At 39.3% G+C, this 22334-nt stretch overlaps 1 protein-coding gene across 1 annotated transcript; it reads left to right on the top strand.

Annotated features, from left to right (window-relative positions):
• The first annotated feature begins 781 nt into the window (after nucleotides 1–781).
• Nucleotides 782–22248, top strand: LOC146319898 (uncharacterized). The gene is made up of 12 exons (XM_084727997.1): nucleotides 782–1288; nucleotides 3475–3586; nucleotides 5575–5668; nucleotides 7591–7645; nucleotides 14384–14524; nucleotides 16894–17054; nucleotides 17148–17246; nucleotides 18652–18797; nucleotides 18954–19125; nucleotides 19250–19362; nucleotides 20010–20097; nucleotides 20985–22248. The coding sequence occupies exons 1-12, from the start codon at nucleotides 1177–1179 to the stop codon at nucleotides 21036–21038; spliced, it is 1347 nt and encodes a 448-aa protein (XP_084584123.1). The 5' UTR covers nucleotides 782–1176; the 3' UTR covers nucleotides 21039–22248.
• Nucleotides 22249–22334: the final 86 nt, after the last annotated feature.

Raw genomic sequence — 22334 nt, 5'->3', positions numbered from 1 at the left:
ATCGATGTTATTCCCTGATAATGTTCCGGCCAGTTTTATTTTTTTGTTAGCAGCAGACAGTGTGGAGATTATGTCACCCTCAGACAGATCCTGGATCTGCTCTGCAGATAAAAGAAACACTCGTGACTGTGAATCATAGGGAACAGCATGTGATTCACAATTTGAAGCTCTCCGTCCAAATAAATGAATAAATTGCACTCATAGTTCTATTGTACTTTTATTTATTTCACGTCTTCAAAGCAGGACCTTAACTTTTGGAGTATTCTTACAAACTGCTTATAAATGACATGAATTATTCTACTAGAAGACGGATAAGAAGAGAGAAAATTAGCTGTTGGCTCCATGTTAGCTTGAATGTAATGCATCATTCAAAACTAAATTATTTAAGAATAGGCTATGTGTCGTACGAAAACTGAGAATAGCTCTATATAAATATTGCATTAAAACTAGATGCTGCTGGGCCTCACAACAAGACAAATCAGAATCAGAAATATTTTATTAATACTAAAATTGAAATTAACAGATGTGTAAAAATGCCAACACTACACTATATACGATAGTGTACATAAACGTGATCAGTGATAAAAATGAAATAAATGGGGTAAGATGCAAGAATAGTATATATAAATATTAGTATTGCACAATCCTATTATTATTGTTTTATTATTGTTATTATCGTTGCACAGAGCATTGCACAGTTGAATTAATGCAAAAAATAACTGTATAGGCCTATTATTGAAATCAGTATTGCACAGGCTGAAGATGTAAATGATAAATAATAATTAGCGGCTGACTGGGGTGAAATAAGTCAAGTAGTAGACTAGAAAGCGTCAAGAGGTATGTATGATTTATTCTCACATTACAGTCTATGTTGTGCTGTTGTTTATACAACAAACACATTTGCATGTGCAGTTGTTCTGCAGGTCTTCAGGGGCCTGAGTGGGACATTTTCCAGCCAGCAATTTTCAGGTCCAAAGGTCGAGTTAAATTCTGTAAAAGTAGATCAAACTCCTGCAGGCTCAGATATGAAAGGTCCAGGTCTTGGTCCCTGGTGTCGTGTCAGTGTTTGTCCGCACGGGGGCGCTTCATCCGCGCAGCAGAGCGTCGGTGCAACACCGAAACTCTTCCCCCTGTGATTTAGGAAACCGAGGCGGCTGGTGGCTGCTGGCGATCATAATGTCGGGCAGGAAGCCCCGGTCTGTGGCAAACCCTCTGGAGTCTGCGATCACCACACCGAGTGAGAGGATCCTCAAAGAATGCCACAGTCTGTATGTCGACAGCGAAAACGGTAAATAATCGATAACCCGATCAATCAAACAGTCAACGTCAACAGCTCAGTCCGTAAAGCAGACACGCGCAGAGTTGTGCTGTTATGTAACTTATGGGTTTAGCAGGACTTGGTGTGAAGTTCGTGGTGAAGTTAAAAGTGGAAAGCTGCTGGTTTAATATACAAAGTAGTCGTTGGTGAGCAGCAGCTGTCCGTCAGTGTCAAACTCCTGACATTGAACAGTGAGGATCCTCTGCAGGGCTGCAGGGCTGCAGCCTGTAACTGACTGTCAGCTCACTGCTCCTGCAGAAATAAACTGTTCATCTCAGGAGGTTTGGTGAATCCATGAGGCTGAACACTGTCTTCAACAATAATCCTGTTCTACTGTGTGGCTGGGTCACTTTGTGTGTGTGCAGACTTTGCACTTAAAGGGAGGGAGGGGCCTCACTATACTTACTATACTGCTGTCTTTGTTATGAGCCTACAGTTGCTGGGGATTAGTGAACTACAGGGAGTAGTTTAAATAGATTTTGCAGTAGAGCTGCAACAATCATTAGTTGATTAATCAATTATGGCTGCAACTAACGATTATTTTCGGTCAATTATGAAAGAAAATTGTGAAAAATGTCAATCAGTGTTTTCCAAAGCCGAAGATGACTTCCTCATATGTCTTATTTTACTCACAGCCTAAAAGATATTCAGTTTATTGTCAAAGAAGTTTAAAGAAACCAAAAAAATTCACATTTAAGAAGCTCATCAAGAAGCTCAAATCAGAAAATGTTGACTTTTTTCTTAAATAATTACTTAAACGGATTATCAAAAATAATTGGCGATTAATTTAATAATGCATTGATAATGGATTAATCGTTGCAGCTCTATAATCAATTAGTAAATCAAAAGAAAAGTAGGTGGCAACTATTTTGATGATTAAGTGTTTTGTTTTTCAAGCAGTGTCAGATTTAGGATTATAGGGAGTAAAATAAATCCTGTATCGTTAAATTGGCTGGTTAAGGTTGTCAGAAATACTGAAATATTGATCCTGGTTTGATACTATGTGTTTACGATTATAGTGTCCCATTCTTTTCCAAACTTTTTTTTAATAATACACAGTATTGAAATTGTGATATCAATTGCAAAATCAGTATTTCACTCAGGTGAATTTTAATTTCTGTGTGCAATAATCAGGTGTATTATCATCATTCTGTGTGCAAGATGAATGCTGCTGAGTCTCCTTATATTGTATATACTGTTCCTATTTTATATTTCCCCTGTTTATATTGTTCCTATTTTTGTTTTGTTATATTTCCTCTTGCTTATATTTTTGTATTTTATTCTTATATTTTTTATTGGTGCTTCTTCTTCTTCTTCTATCCTCTTTAGTGCCATAACACTAATAAAGGAATATCTTATCTTATCTGATGGCCAAGTGCAATATCCAAATCAAAATTTTTTGAAAAAGGATAAATGTGTGAGAACAACAGCATTGCAGGGACGTACTGCAGTGCTGCAGAGATTCCCTGGGCTAATAATCCTGCTTCAGATGAAAGAAAACATAATTGTTTGGTACAGACCCCAACAAATATCACTTCAGCATGGTTTTTAATATATATATATATATATTTAACTTCTATTTTTTTTTTAGTAAAAATGAAAACTGTAATGCAAAAATGACCATTGCCATGAATTGTGTCACGTTCACAATCGCAATTTCAGTGAAAATGATCACAGTGTGACTGTTTTTCCAGATTGTGCAGCTTGAATCATCTCAACAGGCCTGATCAATAGATGCTGGAAAGACGTCACCATTTTTACTGCAATTTCTGCATCAGCTTATACTATTTTGATGCGTGTTATTGAAAATGTATATACATGTTAGATATTTTATGAATAAGAAATATATGCATTTAGGCTGAGATTGTCTGAACTTAATTGGAACACATACATTTTTCTTAAACTGCTTGTCTATTACCATGCACATAGGTAAACTATGCACATAGGTAAAGTTGTTTTTACTGAAGTTTTGAAATGACTCGTGTATTGGAGTTCTTTCTGCGGTTTTGTTCCTGTATTTGTATTTTATTTCACGGCTGATTTGAAGCATTAAATTGTGATGATGCCACTTTAATTGTTACCTGCTGACTGTGTGTGTATGTGGGCGTTTGTGTGTGTGTGTGTGTGTGTGCGTGTGTGTGTACGCGTGTTTTCAGGCCTGGTGAAGATTGCCAGCAGCCTCGGAGTGCGGCTCCTGCCTCCCAGAAAGAAGATCATTGTGATGATAATGGGCAACCACTCTGCAGGGAAGAGCTCCTTCATTAACTGGTAATACATCTTATTGTTACAGGGATGATCTGCTGTAGCGCTCGGCTGCCTGACCGTCACATGCTCCGCTGCACGTGTGGATCAGGGTTTATAACAAGTGACACAGAAATATCATCCTCACACATGACTTTTAAAAAGTGTTCTGAGGTTTGAAGATCGTGCAGGATGTGGTTATTTGTAGGATTTTCAGTGTCGACAGAGCAAAGACGATTAGGTCAAGTTTGTCTAGGTTATTATTCTTCATGTCAGCTGAGTGTTTTTGTAAAAGCTATGTGCAGAATCAAAGCAAAAGGGGAGAAAATAGTAACCTTAGTTTCCTTATTTGATTCTTTTTTACTCTTTCAGACTAATTCTGAGAAAAATCATTTATCACATCCCATGTAATTGACCCTTCCTAAATCCCACCCCTTTCTGAAACCTCGGTCAACTTCCTCCTTTCCTGCTTCCTGTGCAGTGTGCTTCGCTTGTCTATGCTGAAAAGAAAACCAAATTTTGAAGATAACTGAAAGCTGAATCTGCAAATGTCATATCTTAAGTTATCTAGTCAACTACCTAAATAATCCATGCTTTTTATTCACCATTTTCTGACATTTTATGGACCAAACAACAAGAAATTGATCTACAGATTAATAATGAAAATAATTGTTCAATGCAGCCCTGATATTGCACAGCCCTGGTGTTTTGTTGAGGCATTGTTAAACTCTCTGTTGGAGAAGAAATGTCTCACTCAGCTGGTTCAGGAATTTGTTTTGAACGTGTATAAAGAGCTCAGATGTTTGTCATGCTAACCGTCACTGATCTCACCTCCCCGGGGCTGTGGGTTGGTGTTTATCATGAAACTGTTGCCGTGCAAGGGAGAGTAAACAGAAATGGAAATATTAGATACCATTAGACTCTCTATATTCTTCCAGAGCAGCTGTTAAAATGTTTTAATCAATAACTTGACTGCATTTGCAGGGAAACAACTGGGATTCTCCCAGAGAGGAAAAACTAGTTTTCACTGTTGTGATTCACATCATTTGCATGAGATTTAACAGCCTGTTATACTCTCATCTTATGCAAATGTTGCAGATGTTAATCTTAATAGTTGTCACATTCATGCTGACGGAGAAATGTTGGGTTTGAAGAGACGAGAGTAAACTAGAGGTGTGTTTTATGTAGCTGTCTGTATATTTTAAATCGCCTCCTGGCGTCATAATTCAAATGTGATCACAGGTTCTTCCCATCTCCAACTCCGAATAAACTGGCTTTCTACACAAACATCAGGCTAGTTTATTAGAATTAGTGCTGAAATAATTCAACAATCAATAGATTAATTGATAACAATTAGATCATTCAAGGAAAAATGCCAAACACTCCCTTTTTCCAGCCTCTCAGATGTGTTTGTGTGAAATCATTTTATTTTATTTGCATGCATAAAACTGCATAAAATCCAGATAATGAAAAAATAAGAGATGTGTCAGCAGAGGTCAAGAGATAAAGTTTAAGTTTATAATAATTTCGGAAAATGCCAAAAGAAATTAAAATAATAAACACACAATGAGCAGAAAAACTAACCAATCAGTAAACAACACTCCAGTAAAACAAAGAAATACACGAAGAAACAATATGGGGAAAAAAGAATAAAGAATTATATGTGATGACAATTCCCTTCTAAAGTTTTTACTAAGATGATTTATTGAATGTCTTTGGGTTTTTAACTGTTGGTTGCTTTGTGCACTGGGGATTAATTATGGGCATATTCACTGTTTTTTGACATTTAAAATTAAACTGTTAATGATTAGTTAGCTCATCAAGGGACTGGTGTTGGAAATTATCTTCGGACTGTTAAGTACTTTGGACTCTAAACTCATAATAAACTAGAATGTCAAATGTAAAAATCTGATAATTGTTAGTTGCAGCCCTACAGTGAACGAGCCACCGTTGTTTTAGATCCTGTGCACTGAAAAGATCAGAATAGTCTTTGATGCATGTCGCTTTTATTTTAGGTACGCTGAAGAGCACATACAGAAAGCCGGCGTCGCCATTGAAACGCAGGGCTTCACATTCGTCACAAGTGGACGTAAAAGAGAATCACTGACGGTAAGAACGGCGAACACTTCCAGCTCTGACACAGACAGACTCAGTTTACTGTTTATGATCTGATGGAAAGCCAGAGGGGTGTAAGTGACATTTGACCAAAGTTACAGGAGAACCAAAACAAAAAAATTACAATAGTTTGTCCCGACTGTGTTTATTAAATTAATCTTTAACATTTTAAGTTCTTTAACATGTGGATGACAACATACTTAAAGGAGACATCTGTAATATATTTACTGTAATAAATCATAAAATTACTTTGATCTGAGATCAAAGAAGCGTGTCAGGACCAAAATAATTGTTTTGTATGTCCGTTTCACATGAATCAGAGTTCAAATTAATGCAGAATTTTCTCTGACTGAGTAGGTGTCTCTTTATGAGTCGTGAGAAATCATTAATAATCTTTTAGAACGAGCAGATGTTTATAAATGTTAAATTGAACAGTATGTTAAGGCAGTGAGACAGGCAGTCACTGAACTCAAATTCACGAGCATCCTGCAGAGCTCCTGCAGAGCTCCTGCAGCCTGCCTGTCTCTGCAGTGTCTGGGGAGAAGGGGGCAGGGGTAAACAACTCGCTTCAACCATAAATCATATATTAAACAGTATTTCAACCTATTAAATAAACAGTACATGGTTTGAACTTGCTATTTGCACTGCTGTGCTCATTTTTATACGTGCAGCAGCTGCATATTGCTACTTATTTTGATTTTGGAACCAATATTATTGGATAAACAATCTGACAAAAGTGTGTATGTGATGAAATTACGAAAAAAAAATCCTTTCTTAGACTATAACATATGATATAAAAAAAATCCATCTATCATATTAGTTCATGGAATGTAATTTGTTAAAACAATTACAATAATTGAAAATATATATTCACAGTAATATAATTATAAACAGCAAGTGCAGCATACAGATTCATAGAGATTCTGGAAGTTTCAGATTGATCTGAAATGAGATACCTGCAGGTTTGTTTCCCTGTGTCTTTCTGTTCCTGTACTCTCTGTGTCCTGTGCCTGCAGGTCCCTCTATTCTAATAGATGCACTTTTGCTCCTTTGGCCCCAAATAGTTCAGCATGTTCAGTGTTTTTTTGTTTTTTGATTTCTTACTCTGGCTTGGTGTAGCATGTAGAAATGTGTGATCTTTTTTTCTGTAGAAAGGGCTCATCAAGGGCTTTCATTTGATATATATCTCTAATTTTCACCCAGAATGGCACCTGGTTCTCACCACTCGATATAGAAATAGCCCATTTTCTCACTGATGGTCTCGTTGGCTTCAGTACTTTCGTCCAGATAGAGGCATCAGTATTAAATTGAGAGCGTTTCATAACCAGTTTAAAAGTCCTTTTTAGTTCGTTTAACCATCAGTATTTCATATTCAGACATTTCCTCTCAGTAATGAGAACTGAAGCTGCAGACAGTCGTAAAGGTTGATGAAGCGATATGTTTGATGTCAGCTTGTATGGAGGGCACTCCCTCTGTCAGTGGTGATTTCTCATTCTGCATGCTGCTCCAATGAGCGGCTCTGTTGTACACACACACACACACACACACACACACACACACACACACACACACACACACACACAGACAGGCATCTTTGCAGCATATAAACAGGCTCGGGAGACACCTGTCTCTCCATCTCCTCTTATCCTCTTCCTCTGCCTCTCTGTTCACATCCTGCTGTGGTGAAGGTGATGAAGATGAATAATATATTTGCAGTGCAGGACTGCAGAGTGAAGGATTATCTCCTCTATGTGCGGGAAAAGCTTAAAGCGAACGCACCGAGCTGCAGCACAGCAGCTGGTGTCCGACTTGAGTGCGAAGTGCTGAGAAGAGAGAGGACTCTGTCGTAGCAAACTGCAGATTCATGTATGTCTCATCAAGTTATTTCTCACACTGTCTTTTTAACTCTTTCACAGGGAAATGCAACGCTGCATCTCTACCCTCACTTTCGACCCCTCCTCGAGTTCAAAGGTAAGCCTTTTCCTCTTGTTTCAGCGTCTGTAACTCATAACGGCTTTCGAAAAAGTGCACTAATTTAACTATTTCCCATTTTTGTGCTGAAAATGTAGTGATATTGAAACTCCATGCCTCCCTGCTGTACTTATCCTTTACTGAATCTTCCTAAATTAATCATTATGCAAAGATTTTGTGTCCGCATGCAGATTTTGCTCCGTTTCTAATGTGATGCGTCACATTCAATGTCATTCTCAACATCTCACATAATAGAAGAGTTTACTAAATGTTTTATTCATGCGATCCTTGTGAGGATAATCACTTAAATCTAGTGGCTTTGCATCTCTTTGATACTGAAACCAGCATCAAATATCTCCTCCTTTTGTGATGATAAGATCAGCACTGCAGTCTGAGAGCACAACACATTCTCATTAACTCTGACCATAATGCCTAAAAGTCCTAATTAATAGCACCTTTGTAGTGTGCGCACTGGAGAAATACATGTGATTTTTATGTGTTTTTTTTATTGACTTTATTTTCCTATGCTGGCGTCATGATGAAAAACATCAAAAAGCAAACAGAGAGGATAAAGTGTTAAAATGTGCTGGAACAGCAGGAGGAGTGAACAGGAGATGAATGTAATCATGAGCTGCACACAGAGATCGGCTCCTTTGAGGTTTAAGATAGCGCTGTTGTGTGGCCCGTGAATATTTCCGACCGGGGCTGGCCGATGAGGACAAAATCAAATATCACAATATTTTTGACCTTGATATTTATCGATTAGTTGCTGGGATGACTATTGACACGATGACATTTCTGATAAATAATCATCAGCAACGTGGATATAAAAACTAAGTGGGTGAAGGACTCCCTGTGAAATTGGTATTCCATCTGGATGGGCGTGTTTTTGCAGGACATGCACACATACAAGATGAGATCAGTTTATCTGATGCATGTCAAATATGAAAGCATACAGACTGTGCTGTTCCCATTTCTCTATAATGTGTATATTTGCTCTGACAGCTACGTACATGGACATCGATAGTCTGCCTTGTAAGCACATTTAGGCCGGAAGATACTGACCGACATTGATGTCAGAATACAGAACCCCCATCTGTGTAGATTTTTGTTGCTGTATGTAATTTAGTCCATCTAAATGTCAATATATTTTAACACACATATTTCCAGTCTAATGTGTCATGATGGTCGATTTCAGAATTATTCATCAGTCAGGCAGAAGTTATTTGAAAATCTGCAGAAGTCTAGTTGAGTTTGCAGCCGCGCCAGAAGCACAAGGAGTAAAAATCTAAAAAAAAAAAAAAAGGTAGCAGGTCCTCAGTTAACCGTCTCCTTTCCTGCTCCCTAATTTTTAAAGATAGTTAAAATATGGGGATATGTAAAAGTGTCATATATTCTCATCTTAAGATAAAATTAGCAAAACACTAGCAGATTATTCTACATCAGTCATTAGCTAGTTAGCTAGCCAGCATTGGGCTAAGATTAGCTAATTTAGGATGCAACGCTATGTGCCACTTTTACCAGAAAAGGAGAAAGTTGACTGAGGTGCAAAGTTTGCTTAGCTGTCATCAGAGCACAGAGCAAAAAGGGATGGGATTTAGGAAGGGTCAGTTAGGCGTGAGGTGTGTAATGGTGCGTTCAAATGGGGTCGTGTTTACGTTTTTTTTTTTTTTTACGCCCGTGAATGCGCCCTTCACGTCGTGTTCACAACATTGTGGACTAGAAGTTTTACTGTTAGCTCTGAGGTCACAACTTTCTATTCATGACAAAGTGATGAAAAAGTGACTATACAACCCAACGCAAGCCAACGAGAACATGCATTAGGCACGTTCTGCGTGACGCAGGACATAAGACCCTGCTTCTGGATGAAATACCATGTTTTTAGGGAGTCGGTAAAGCAAATAGTGCAGTAGTGCAGCCTTTCAAACCAGGAAAAGATGACACTTATGCCATATCACGATATAACGATATCCAAATTCTGAGATTATGTGTAGAATCATATCACAGTATCGATATAATAGATATATTGCCCAGCTAAGAGAAGCTGTTGAAGTCAAGTTCAAAAGTTGAGTTTTGCTATTTGAGTGAAATCAAACTCAATTTAATGCTGTAATATGTAACATTTATTTATTATAATGTCTAAAAACACTAGACATGCTTTATATTTTGTTGAATTGTGAGCTTACATTATGCTAAATATTTCCAGCAGTGGTCAAGCTCAGAGTAATTCGCACATTTATTGCAGCTAGTTGCTATAACTTTTGGGAAAACATGGATACGTCCAAGAGTGAGTTGACAAATGAGGCTAAATTTAAAGTGAATAAACTTTAATCTCATCTATGAACATGATTTCTGCCTGAGTCATGTCAGATAGATGTCGTCTGCAGTGGTGGTTGTTTAACTGCGAGGAAAACAATGATCCTACTTCACAACATCATCAAACTGCATCTTTTATTATTGTTTGAATGTGAGAGAGACCCCTAGTGGCAGAACATTTTGTGCAGTTAAAGTTATTCCAAGTTTAATTTGCAGACTCAAGATCAAAAGTTGAGTTTTGCTTTTTCAAATGAACTCGATATGAAACAACATTTCATCCAGAGCTTGGACATAAATTCTCTCTGTTTGTGCATCATGTAACCATGAGTTATTTATGTGATTGTGGTTCTCACAGGTCAGGCTTATCTTTTGTGATTTGAGGTCGAGTAGTTCAGGTGCTTCACCTTGATGATGACTCAACGCTGAGTCACAGCTTTGACGTATCGAGTTTTCTTTACAAATCAGACTCCTGCTCCGTTCTTGTTACATCTGGGCTGTTCGTTCCTGAGTAATGTGAGTTGAGACATAATTAGCGACACATTGTGTTAAGATAATCGGCTGTGTGTGCGTCAGCAGCAGTGGTCTGAAGCTTCTGGATGTTGAGGTGGTCGTGCAGAAAGTCTGGGTGTGCCTGCCTGTCTGAGTGGGAGCATCGGCGTGGAGGGGAGGGGAGGGGAGGGCAGTAATGTATGTGTGAGCGTGTAGAGGAGTGAGGGTTCACTGGGTGCGGACTGGAGCGCTCACGGTATGGCGTGTGAGTCACACGCCCCATCGACAGCAGTGCAGTGGAGTCAGGAGGAGCTGCTGAGAAATGTCACAGCCATTAGAGACGGCACAGCAGCAACAGCTCTGCAGGCCTGCGACGCCAGCGATGATCTGCTGCTGGAACACAAGCAGCCTTTTCATTTCAGCTCCGTCGCCGCCTCTGGAAATACTCTTTATCAGGCATTTGTTTACCTGTCACACGGCGACTGAGGATGACTCATCAGAAAAAAAGCACCATATATCCTTATGTGGGAGCAGCTGCTGCTGATTGTACAGTTTGATCTCCTCTGGGATCTGCTTGGAGACACTTTGATGTTGTTTTAGACTCACATGAAGGATGTTTAACTCTGTGTGTCTGTCTCTGTCTCATCAACCTGTTGTCAGGAGTTGTGACTACGTGCTGCATGGGAATTGGCCGTTCTCGTCACACGTCAGATGACTCAGATTTAAGATTTTAGGCTGTGTTGTTTGCTTGTTTTCTTTACACGTATTTGCACTGTGGCTTGTTCGTCCTCTTTAGTCCAACAAGTTCTTTTTTAGTCTTTTAGTCGATGCAGCATTATTGCAGCCTTTGCCCTTTTCCTCGTGCACAGGATCTCCAGTGCAGCCTTCTCAGTTACAGTCACTTGAGGAACTTAGCACCCATCGGCGAGTATCGCTCTCGTTTCCTTTTCACCTTTCAGGGGACTTAGAGGACTTTCTTTAACTAGACTGGATGAATATGTCTGTATCGAGGCTGTTTGATTCGCTTATTTTCAAATAGACTTACATAATTGATATTTTTCTGTCTGTAGTTTTGCAAAGATGCATGCAGGTGTTTGTTTTGAACAATCCTGACTAAATGAGGTATAGATCCACAGGCTTACAGAGATCTAACGGGAAGCTACTTGATAATGTCTGCATGATGATGATTAATCATTAATTGATTAATCGCTGTTAAGAATTTAACCATTTAAAAATGCACCTCATTTGATATTGTTTTGTCTGGTGGGGTATTTGCTGAATAAGGAAGGAATTTCAGATGAAAAAAATATAAAGAAAACTGGAGAAAAAAATGTGCAGTTTTAATGTGTGTAATGTGTTAAAGTGTTAATCGATTGTTAACAATTTCAACTATCAGTTAAGGAGGATGCACAAAATCTGCAGCCCTAGCATATATTCGGGCTGGGCAATATGGTTTATAAATGATACCTTGCTATTTTTAGGCTTTACCATGATAGTAGATTTTCATTTCTCAAAGCTCAAGGTGACGTCTTCAAACGTCACTTTGTCCATAACCCAAAGATATTCAGTTAACTCTCAAAGAAACTAGAAAACATTCACATTTAACAAGCTGAAATACAGCATTTTGATTTTTTTTTCTCTAAGAAATGATTGTAGTTGTAATTTACTGCAATTTAATTAAAATTAATTGTAATTAATTGTTGTAACTCAAGGCTATTTGATTCACTTATTTTCAACATGGACCTGCATAATTGCTACTTTTCTCTTTTTATTAGTGTAAAGATGCAGACATGTGTAGTATAGACCAGCAGCCTGATAGAGAGCTAATGTGATGATACTTGATAATATCTGCAGATATAATACTGCTGAGCAACATGGCTTATAAATAATGTCTTATATTTTTAGGTTATTATGCGTTTTTACGACAATGTCAATATACACGGGCTGGAAAAACTGAAATAGCACAGTATTTTTGACCAAGTAGCTCGATATTAAGGCTGCAACTAATGATTATTTTCATTATCATTTACTCTCTCGATCATTTTCTCAATTTATCGATTAGCTGTTTGGTCCATAAAATGTCAGAAAAAGGTAAAAATGTTGATCACTGTTTCCCAAAGTTCAAGATGATGCCCTCAGATGTCTTACTAAAACCCAGAGACATTTAAAGTTTACTGTCATAGAGGAGTAAATAACAAACAGAAAGTTTTCTTGTTTAAGAAGCTAAGACGCGAAGCTAAGTGATTAATTTAAGAGGTGACACCTAATCAATTATTCAATCAATTGTTACGTAATTGATTGATCTGTTATTTGTCAACTATTTAATTAATCTTAAATTATTTTGTAAACAGTAAACCGAATAACTTTGGGTTGTGGATAATGTTATAAATTTCGTGCATTAACTTAATTGATAGTTGAACGCACTGGGGATTGATTATTCGATTAATTATTGATACATAAAATACACACGTTTTTGTCTCATTTTATTCTTTTTACTCAATTAACTTTTTTCAGTCTGATTTTAAGTTTTCCTATTCAGCAAATGACACTGCAAAAAATTAAGTCAAAGAAGTCGCAGTTACAGCTATTTCTATACTATTGATCAATTATCAGTTTTTAATCAGTTAAATTATTATTGGTGATTAATGATTAAATATCCTTAGCTATGGAGAAAACAAGACATTTGAGCACGTCATCGTGGGCTTTGGCTTTGTGATCAACATTTTCTGATATTTTTCTGACACGAACCAAACAACTAATTGATTAATCGAGAAAATGATTGACAGATTAATCAATAAAGAAAGTAATTGTATGGCCTGCATGTGTATGTTTTGAGCAGCCATGACTGAAGTGAAGTATCGAACAGAAGCCTTATAGAGATCTGACATGAAGCCACTGGATAATATTTGCATTTATATGTAAACTAATGTTTTCTTGTCACCTTTGACGAAACGATAATTGCGAGGCCGTGGGAAAACACTTCTGAGACGTGTGATTGGAGGCAGATTCACTGATATTGTGTCCTTGCTGATGTAAGAGAAACATAAGGGAATGCAAATGTGCCACAGCAGCAGCGGTCCTGCTCCTCGCTGCAGCACAACGATGTGATTTGTGCTGCCTGTTAACACCTGCCTCCTCCTATGAAACAGCCTCAGTGTCATCCCGGGCCTGAGTGTGTGTTTCTGTGTGTGTGTGTGTGTGTGTGTGTGTGTGTGGTGTGTCTAAACAGTGATCCTGTTCTGGAGCTCAGAGTCGGAGGGTTTTTTTGTGAGGAGGGAGGCGGGCGGGCGGGCAGGGGTCGCTCCATGCGTTGGTGGTTGTGTCGGAGTATCGTAACCTCTCAGTGCGTTGCCTCACAGTCGTTCTTCACTGGCTAGCTTTATGTCCCACGCCCCACGCTAAAGCTGCCAGTTGAAGAGCTGTTGTGTGTAACCATGACAACCAGACCGCTCCACAGAGGGCGTGGTGAGAAAAAACCGGAACACTAACGAGTGTTTTCAGGTGTCAGAAATGAAGTTTTATGTGTGAGGGTGTGGCCGCTGAATGTCTTCTTCTTCTTCTTCTTCTTCTTCTTGTTCTTCTTCTTCTTCTCTTTCTTCTTCTTCTTCTTCTTCTTCTTCTTGTGTTAATGCTTGTAAACAGCTGACTTACATCTTTTTTTCAGACCATCCTGCACAGTTTTGCAGCTCAGCTACAAATGCACAGTTATTTCGTCTTGCACAAAACATTGGCACTGTCTCTTGATCTGTAATATCACTGGCCTCCCTCAGGTTTCCAAGTATTGACTGCACTGCGGCTCTCAGTCGCACATAATAATGTAGACAGAGGTGACAGCGTCCTGCGGGGACTCGACTTTTTATTTATCGTCTCTGTTACGATGAATTTCTCCTGAAGGAAGCACCTGCACACACACATGGTGTTTGTATATTCCAGGTGTTATGGACTATCTGACCGCTGAGATCTCCACCTCCAAGCAGAAGAAGTTCAGCCTGGTGACGTTTGTGGACACGCCGGGTTTGGTGGACGGGGACATGGTCTACCCTTTCGATGTCAACAGCGCCATCATCTGGTTGGGTATGTCCTTGGCAAGTTAAAAGGGAAATACTGCACTTTTCATGCAGATGTCAGTGTTGATGTTAAATGTGGCCAGTTGAAGTCCAAGAAAGCTGAGTCCAGCAGTGCCTACATGGACCAAGATGCAAAAAAAAGCATTGAAGTTGCATTTAAGAGACCATAGGAAAAGGCAAAAGCAGGCCGACAAATAGTTAAATCATTAGAGAAAAGTGACAGTTCATCCCAATAATCATTTATTTAATTAAATCCTTAGCACACACTGAGGGAGAACTGTCAGTGATAATGACAAACAATTAGAAAACACACAATTAAAATCATTAAGAAAGCTTGGTGGTAGCAGGAAGAATACATGGCTAAAACAAGATGTAAAAATTAACATTAATGTAACATTAATGTTAGTGTTAATAGGTAAAGGTGCAGAAATTGGCTGTGATAAATAAATAATAAGAGCAACTGATTTTTTTTTTTTTTTTTTTTACAGCAGTAGCCATTGCAATCAGTCAAATCAGCAGTTAAACCCTGGAAATTTCTCAGCAGCACCAATGAGGACATCTTAAAGGTCTTTTGAAGTAAATTCAAGGTATGCAGGGCACCTTCACCTGAAAGCAGATTTTCCTAGTGCTGTACATTCCAAGAAAACAGGGCTGAGTGCCATTTAGTCCCATTATAAAGAAATGGCTTGCTTACCCTATCAATACGGAGAGACCAGCATTTGTATTTATTTACTAAAGTGCCAGAAACTGTCACTTTATAGAACTCATGACTCAGTTATGAGCAGATTCATATGTAGGAACTATTCTCTTTCTGCTGTAGAATCAACCTGAACTACCGGCTTTCTCGTAGAACTGCCACATGAAACTTTTCACAGCAAGGTCTGTGGATTATCTTGACTAGCCGTGTCACGATTCTTGGAAAGAGCACCACAAACTGAGTAACATTTAGTCCCAATATCTCCAAAACTTGGCAACTCGCATCAAAACTAAATAGTGAGAGAAAAAAGAATTTTGATCTTGGGGTGAACTGTACCTTTAAGTTTCAAACGAGCCAACATTTTAAGCAGACCACAGATATTCAGGAAGCTTGTTTTCACAGGTTGGGAGCGCAGAAACGAAAAGCTGCTTCACCTTGTTTGGTTTTGATCCTGAAAACAGAGTAAACCTGTTCCAGATGACCTGAGGGACCTGGGCGCCTCGCAACCTACGAGTAGATCAGAGATGTGTTTGGGCCCGAGATCATTTAGTGCTTTATAGACAAGTAATAGGATTTTAAAATCTGTCATATGACACACAGGGAGTCAGTGCAGTGATTTAAGCACCAGTCTAATGTGCGACACTTTCTTGACGAGCTGCAGATGTCTGACTGATTTTTTTATTCAGACCTGTGAAGACACCGTTACAAGAATCCAACCTGCTGAAAATAAACGTTTTTCTCAATCTCGTTTAGGTAGAAAACCTGTCATTCTTGCTATGTTTTTAAGGTGGTAGTAGGGTCATGTTGTAATTGGGCTTCATGCAAGAATCACTCGTATGAACAGATTTGTTCTTCAGTGGTGTGTTCGAGTGATTTAGGAAAATTTGTCATGGGCGTTAGTCTGTAACAGTACATGTCATTAGTTTGCTTGCTGACCTTTATGGTTCTCTGAAAGCAGAACTTAAAAAAATCTGAATTCAGAAAGTTCTTTTTGCTCCTTGATGCCTGACATATGGGGCAGGAAGTGTAGCCTTATATGGTGTTACTGGGGCGTTAACTCTGCTAATTTACAAGCCTCATGCACTCAAATGTGCACAGACGAATCATTTACACAGTTATCTGAGTGTTTGCTGAATCTGATAATAATACCAAGTTGTTCTTGCATGAGGCCCATTGTCTTCATGTGACTGAGTCTGAGTCACCGAGATCTCTGGCTTCATTTTTAAGTTTTAGTGTCATGGATTGAAGCTGAGCACTGACTTTTAATCTTCTTTGGGGCCAAAAACTTCTGTGTTCAGTTGTTGAAAAATCTGGCACATCCACTTATTCAATTCAGCTGTTCAGCAAACGTCGGGGACTGCAGTCATGTGGTGACACTGTTATGTAGAGTTGTGTGTCATCTGCGTGAAAGTGGAAGGCGGGAACGGACCCTTGAGGAACTCCACAGGGGATTTTTGTTTATCAATTCATAATTTATAGCATGTAGCTCTTCCTTAACACCAATGACAAGAACGTGACAAGAACAACAGATTTTGTAGCAGAACTCTCAGTCATTTATTGCTTTATTTTTACCCTCAACACTGACTGGACATCACCAGGAAAAGTGCTAAATGTTCCCTTTAACTATCGAGTCTAAAACTGTCGTGTTCCTCTGATGGATGTTTTGTTTTCTTGTGCAGGGGAACAGGCCGACCTGGTGTTTGTGTTCTTCGACCCGATGGGTCAGGCGCTCTGCAAACGCACACTCAACATTGTGGAGAAGCTGAGTGAGAAATGTGGAGACAAGCTGTTGTTCTACCTCAGCAAGGCAGACGAAGCTGGGAACGAAACAGACAGACAGGTCAGTCCACTCCATATTTGCCTTTTTTTTTTTAAAAATCCAAAATGTTAAATCTAAGAAAAATTACTAAATTAAAATGGTTTATTTCTGCAGAGGGTGATGATGCAGATAGTCCAGGAACTGTGTCGCCGTCCAGGTCTCAACAAGTGTGGTTTTGAGATGCCGACAATATACATCCCCAACCCTCAGAAGGTTAGACTTTGTTTTCTGTTCCTGTGAATGCCAGTCAACAAAAAGAGAATCTGTCAGCGCAGTCATTTTTATCTCCTGCTGCTTTACAGAAGATAATTCATGCTTTAATTTCATCTGGTTCAGACTACTGCAACTCACTCTGTACCTGCTTCAGTCAAAAATGAGCCTCACGTCTCCAGGTTGTTCAAAACGCTGCGGCTAGAATTTAAACGGGTACAAAACATAAAAACCTCATCACCCTGGTTTTAGCACAGTCGCACTGGCCAATAAGGTTGAATTGATTTTAAAATTTGATTGATTACTTTTAGAGATAAACTAAACTAAATGGTCTAGCCCCTAGCTAGACTGCTGACCACTGCAACCTTTTATGAGTCATAACACAGCCTGCAAAGCCCTTTTAGTTGTTCCACAGTCCAGACTCAGGACTAAAGGTGACTGTGCCTTTGCTGTAAGGGCGCCTGTACTCTGGGACAGCCTGCCTGAGGAAATCAGGCTAGCAAAATCAGTTTCACCTTTTAAATCCCCACAGGAGTCCAGAATCACTCTTTGTTTTCATTGTGTTTTATTTGCATTATCCTGTCCTCCTAATAAACATCATGCTGTATCGAAGAAGACTTGAAACATAGGGAAACTGTTTACTGAGGTCATAAATAAAAAGAGCACAAGGTTAATTTTGTCATAGGAGTTACTTTCTTTTTGAAACCAGTAGAGTTGCCCCCTGCTGGCCATGAGAAAGAATGCAGATTTAAAGCATTTCCACATTGCTCTACATGTTTTTAGATTTAACCTTCATTCTTGCAAAGTAAAAACAACAATAACTGTCTCCTACTAGCTCTAAATCATCCAGTATTTCCCCGTCACCAGATTGGAGCTGTTTCTGGTCTGGTGTTTTCCTTCAGCAGATCCAGGTCTGATCTTCAGTCTGGATTTAAATATCTCTGCTATCCTTTGGGATGAACAGCCATTGATTTTCCTTGAATGTAAATTCTCCACTCCAGGTTTTTCCTGGTGGCTCTTGATGGCCGGAGAAGGATGATTCATTTTGCAATATGGTGACTGAGAGACTTATCCACTCTGTGGGAAGGGGGTGCAGGGGTTGTAAACCATGGCCTCTGATCAGCCACCTTTGACAACAGCAGCCCCCGAGTCCTGAGTTACGGCCGCACCATCCTGTGATCTACAACCGCGAAGCTGCACTCCGTACTGCACTGTAGATTTGTGCATCCCTCCAGACTTCCAATTTATTTTCGCTGAGCGAGTGCAGCTTCACTTCCTGCTAAAATGCTCACGGCTGTCTGTCAAAACACCCTTATGGTTTGTTGTGGAAGTTTCCAGGCCATCCCAGCTGTGTTTGTTTGCATAGATCCAAAATCGATGCGCTTACGAGCTTTTTTGTTTTGTCCAGCCGAGCCGGTGCGTGAACCAGATCGATGGGGTGTGTCAGACCATCGAGAAGACCATCAACCAGGCCGTTCAGAAGACTTTGGACCAGCTGGAGAAAGACTGCGACCTCATTTGTTCCACCATCAGCAGCAAACTAGAGAAGGACAGGTTCGAGTTTTTATTTTTTCTAAAGCTAATTTATCCTGATGCAGAATGTGTGGCATCTTTGAGCAAATAAACCTTATCATGTGTATACGGAGGAGATAAGAGTTGGCAGATATTACCCGCTGCAGAAAATGTGATATTAAAACCAGATTTCCGCAGGGCTGATGTGACCTACAACAAAAGCGTCCGTCTGCACTCGTTCCTGTGCGGCGCTCTGGGTATTGTCCTTCCTACCCTCTTCATTCTCAGTTTCATTGTGAACACCATCTCCAAAGAGCAGCTGGAGGAGCTGCTGGGTGAAGGGACGGCTCGGTTCGTCTCCATCTTAACAGTAAGTCCAGAGAGTCACGCCGGTGATATTTGATAACATTGTAACACTGCAATAAAATGTAGTTTCGTTCTGTATTTTTCTCAAGCTTGGTTCTCTGAGTGTCTGTTCAACGTGTGTCTCACAGGGAGTAGTGTTGTATTTATGGGACTGGATACCAGAAGATGGACAAGTTGTGTTTGTGATCGTTTTTGGAGCTTTTTGCTACCTCCTGCTTTTCCTAGCAAAGTATTTTGCAGGGTAAGTGCTACAAGTATACAATACAAAAGTCTGCACACATGTAGTCGCTTAAAGGCGCCGTATACGACATTTATTTCTGCTCCAGCCCTCAGACCAAAACAAATGCTGCGTTCACCTAAAATGTTCAAAGTAAATGTCAATGGGATTTCATGTCATGATTGACAGCTGAGCCCTGTTTGTGACTGAGTCGGCCAGGTGTGCAGGTGGAAACTCGATACTGTAGCTCCAGTTCTGGTCACTTATGCACAGACTCTGCCTCCAAATGTATCAGAGATATTTTGACTTCAGTTTTGTGCAGCGGAAGGAATCGAAGATCCTATGTTTATCTTTATTTACAGTCAATGAGACAGAACAAGACATTGTTCAGTGTTTTCTGATTTTCTTTGAGAAAATGATGGTCAGATTTATGGCTAAGGAAAATAAATTGCAGACCTACACGCATTCAGCCCATGTGGTTTCTTAGAGAGCTTGTTCTGTTTTGTCGAAGAGGGTGTGTGTTTTCTTCCATCATATACACAGTTTCTCTCTCTCTCTCTCACACACACACACACACACACACACACACACACACACACACACACACACACACAGAGGAAGTGATTACTGAAATTGTGAGTGAACACTGTTATGACGTTCTTCCTTCTCAGCCGAGGGAATAAGACTCTGACGAAGAAGGAGAAGCGAGCGATGGCAGAGTACAGTGATTACATCCAGGACGTCGTCAAAACTAAGAAGGTTAGTTTTCTGTTTTGTGCCATTATATCAGAAGTTAAAGCTGCAGCAGTATTACGTGGAATCGTTCCATAATACAGAATGTATCCTCGGGTGTGACAAACACTCTGAGAAAAGTTATAACTCGACTCTTTTAGTGTCTTTCACTTCCTAGGCCCTTTACACAGCAGCCATTTTGAAATTAAATAGTCGGGTAAATACCCATGATACTAATTAAAGTTTCTTTCCATTCAGGTCAAACAGAGTCAGGGTGACGCTGTTGTGCATGTGGCTCTGATAAACTTAATGGAACAGGACCTTAATTAGTATCTTAAGTGACACTTGTGTTTACCCTGCTATTTCATGGCTGTCATGAAAAAGGTCTACTGTTTTGGATTCATGGAGCGCAACTTTGCTGCTTACTGTAAACGCTATAAAGGGTAGCACTGGATTACATGCCACACCATGTACAGCGCTGCAACGATGAATCGGTTAATCAGTTATTAATCCATTATTAAATACATTGCCAACTGTTTTGATAATTGATTAATTGGCTTGAGAATTTTTTTAAGTAAAAAAAGTCAAAATTCTCTGATTTTAGCTTCTAAAATGTGAATATTTTGTGGTTTCTGTGACACTGAACTGAGCATCTTTGGGTTGTGAGTAAAATGAGACATTTGAGGACGTCATCTTGGGCTTTAGGAAACACTGATTTAAAGTTTTTACCAATTAATCAACTATGAAAATATTAAGTTGCAGCCGTAGACATTAGGAAAAAAAGCCAACCATAACCATATAAATATTATAATATTCTTGCTTTTTATACTTATTTATAGACCCCATCAACATTTTAATTTGTCGGATTTGAAACATCAGATTTGTGAATCTCACCAGTCAGTTTTGCTCCACAGGCGAAGTTGTATGACTGGTACCTCCAGCAGTGTGCAGCAGAATATGACCTCTGACCCCAGGCGAAGTGAAGACGGTTCACACGTGTGTCGGCGTGTCGCTGCAGGGGTTTCGTGAAAAGCGGCTCACGTGCCACAGTACGTCAGCAGGAATCAGCAGGACTTTCTAAACAGGAAATCATCCAGCAAACAATCAGGTTTTTCTCCTCTCAGTCGGGCAGGTGTAGCAGAAATCGCTGCCAGCATTTATCATCTCAAGATCTTAGATTAAAATTAAAAAGTGCCTTTATAGTACAGGATAAGCTGTGATCTCTTGAAAGCAAATTTCATAATGTGAATAGATTTTTTTTGTTTACAAATGGACTTTTTCTTAATTTCTTACTGAGTAATTTGCAGCTGTTTTCTGCCAGCAAACACATTTTTTTTGTACAGATGTCCTCTGTGAAGCCTGTCCTCACGTTGTCATGGTCCTCAGATCTCAATGCACCCAACTGAAGTCTTTATGAAATACCAGAATGTCCTGTTTGCAATGTTACAACAACCGATGCTGTGATAACACTCGGGCATTAAAGTCGGACATTTTATCTGATATTTTCGTACCAGTAAGAGCTGTGAGCTGTCTGCTGCCTCCAAAGAGTCTCTGTCCTTCTATTAGACGTGTTTTGTTGTGTGAGTTGTACAGCCGCCAGACATGTTCATATGTAAATCATTATCATCTGATAGTATTTACAGAAACCACGGTCCAGACCTGTGATTCTGGCACTGTAATACAACGGTATAGTAAAACTGGTGAGCATTAACGTCTGTGTGTATCTCCTGGTTAGCACTGAACCTTTCATGTTGTCCAAAAGATCTAGTTTTATGACTATCACCGTTAATTGCCTTCACTCCAGTGTTTGTAGATGTATTTATTATTAGTCTTTGAGGTGCTCTTTACCCAAATAATGTAGAATAAACTCTACGGGCTGTTTGCAATATTATTGTGAACACTGTCGGTTTGTTTTGTGTGTGTTAGATGCCTCCCAGGTGTCCTCCTCATTAGGGAAAATCTTTTGTTTTATGAGATATTTCATTTATACAATGTGTGGTACATTATCTACTCTGTGTACTTTTTCCAAAAATTGTTTTTATTGTATGAAACGGAGACTCAACTAGATTCATCTGGAGATGTTTTTTTAGTAATCCCGACTCAAAGAATGAAATTTGTCAAAAAGCTGCAAACTATGCTCTGTCTCTTTCTCGAAAATTATTAAAGATTTTCTACCGATTCTGCTCTACTGGTGATTTACTGTTTACTGGTTAAAGCGGCAAAATCAGTACATATACATCCATACATATTTCTCTACTGGCCTG

This window comes from Lutjanus erythropterus, chromosome 10 (genome assembly GCF_056507025.1).
Source record: "Lutjanus erythropterus isolate fLutEry1 chromosome 10, fLutEry1.hap2, whole genome shotgun sequence".
Taxonomy (NCBI): Eukaryota; Metazoa; Chordata; class Actinopteri; order Lutjaniformes; family Lutjanidae; genus Lutjanus; species Lutjanus erythropterus.
Note: the sequence above shows the minus strand (reverse complement) of the source record. Positions and strands in the feature narration are given on the sequence as shown.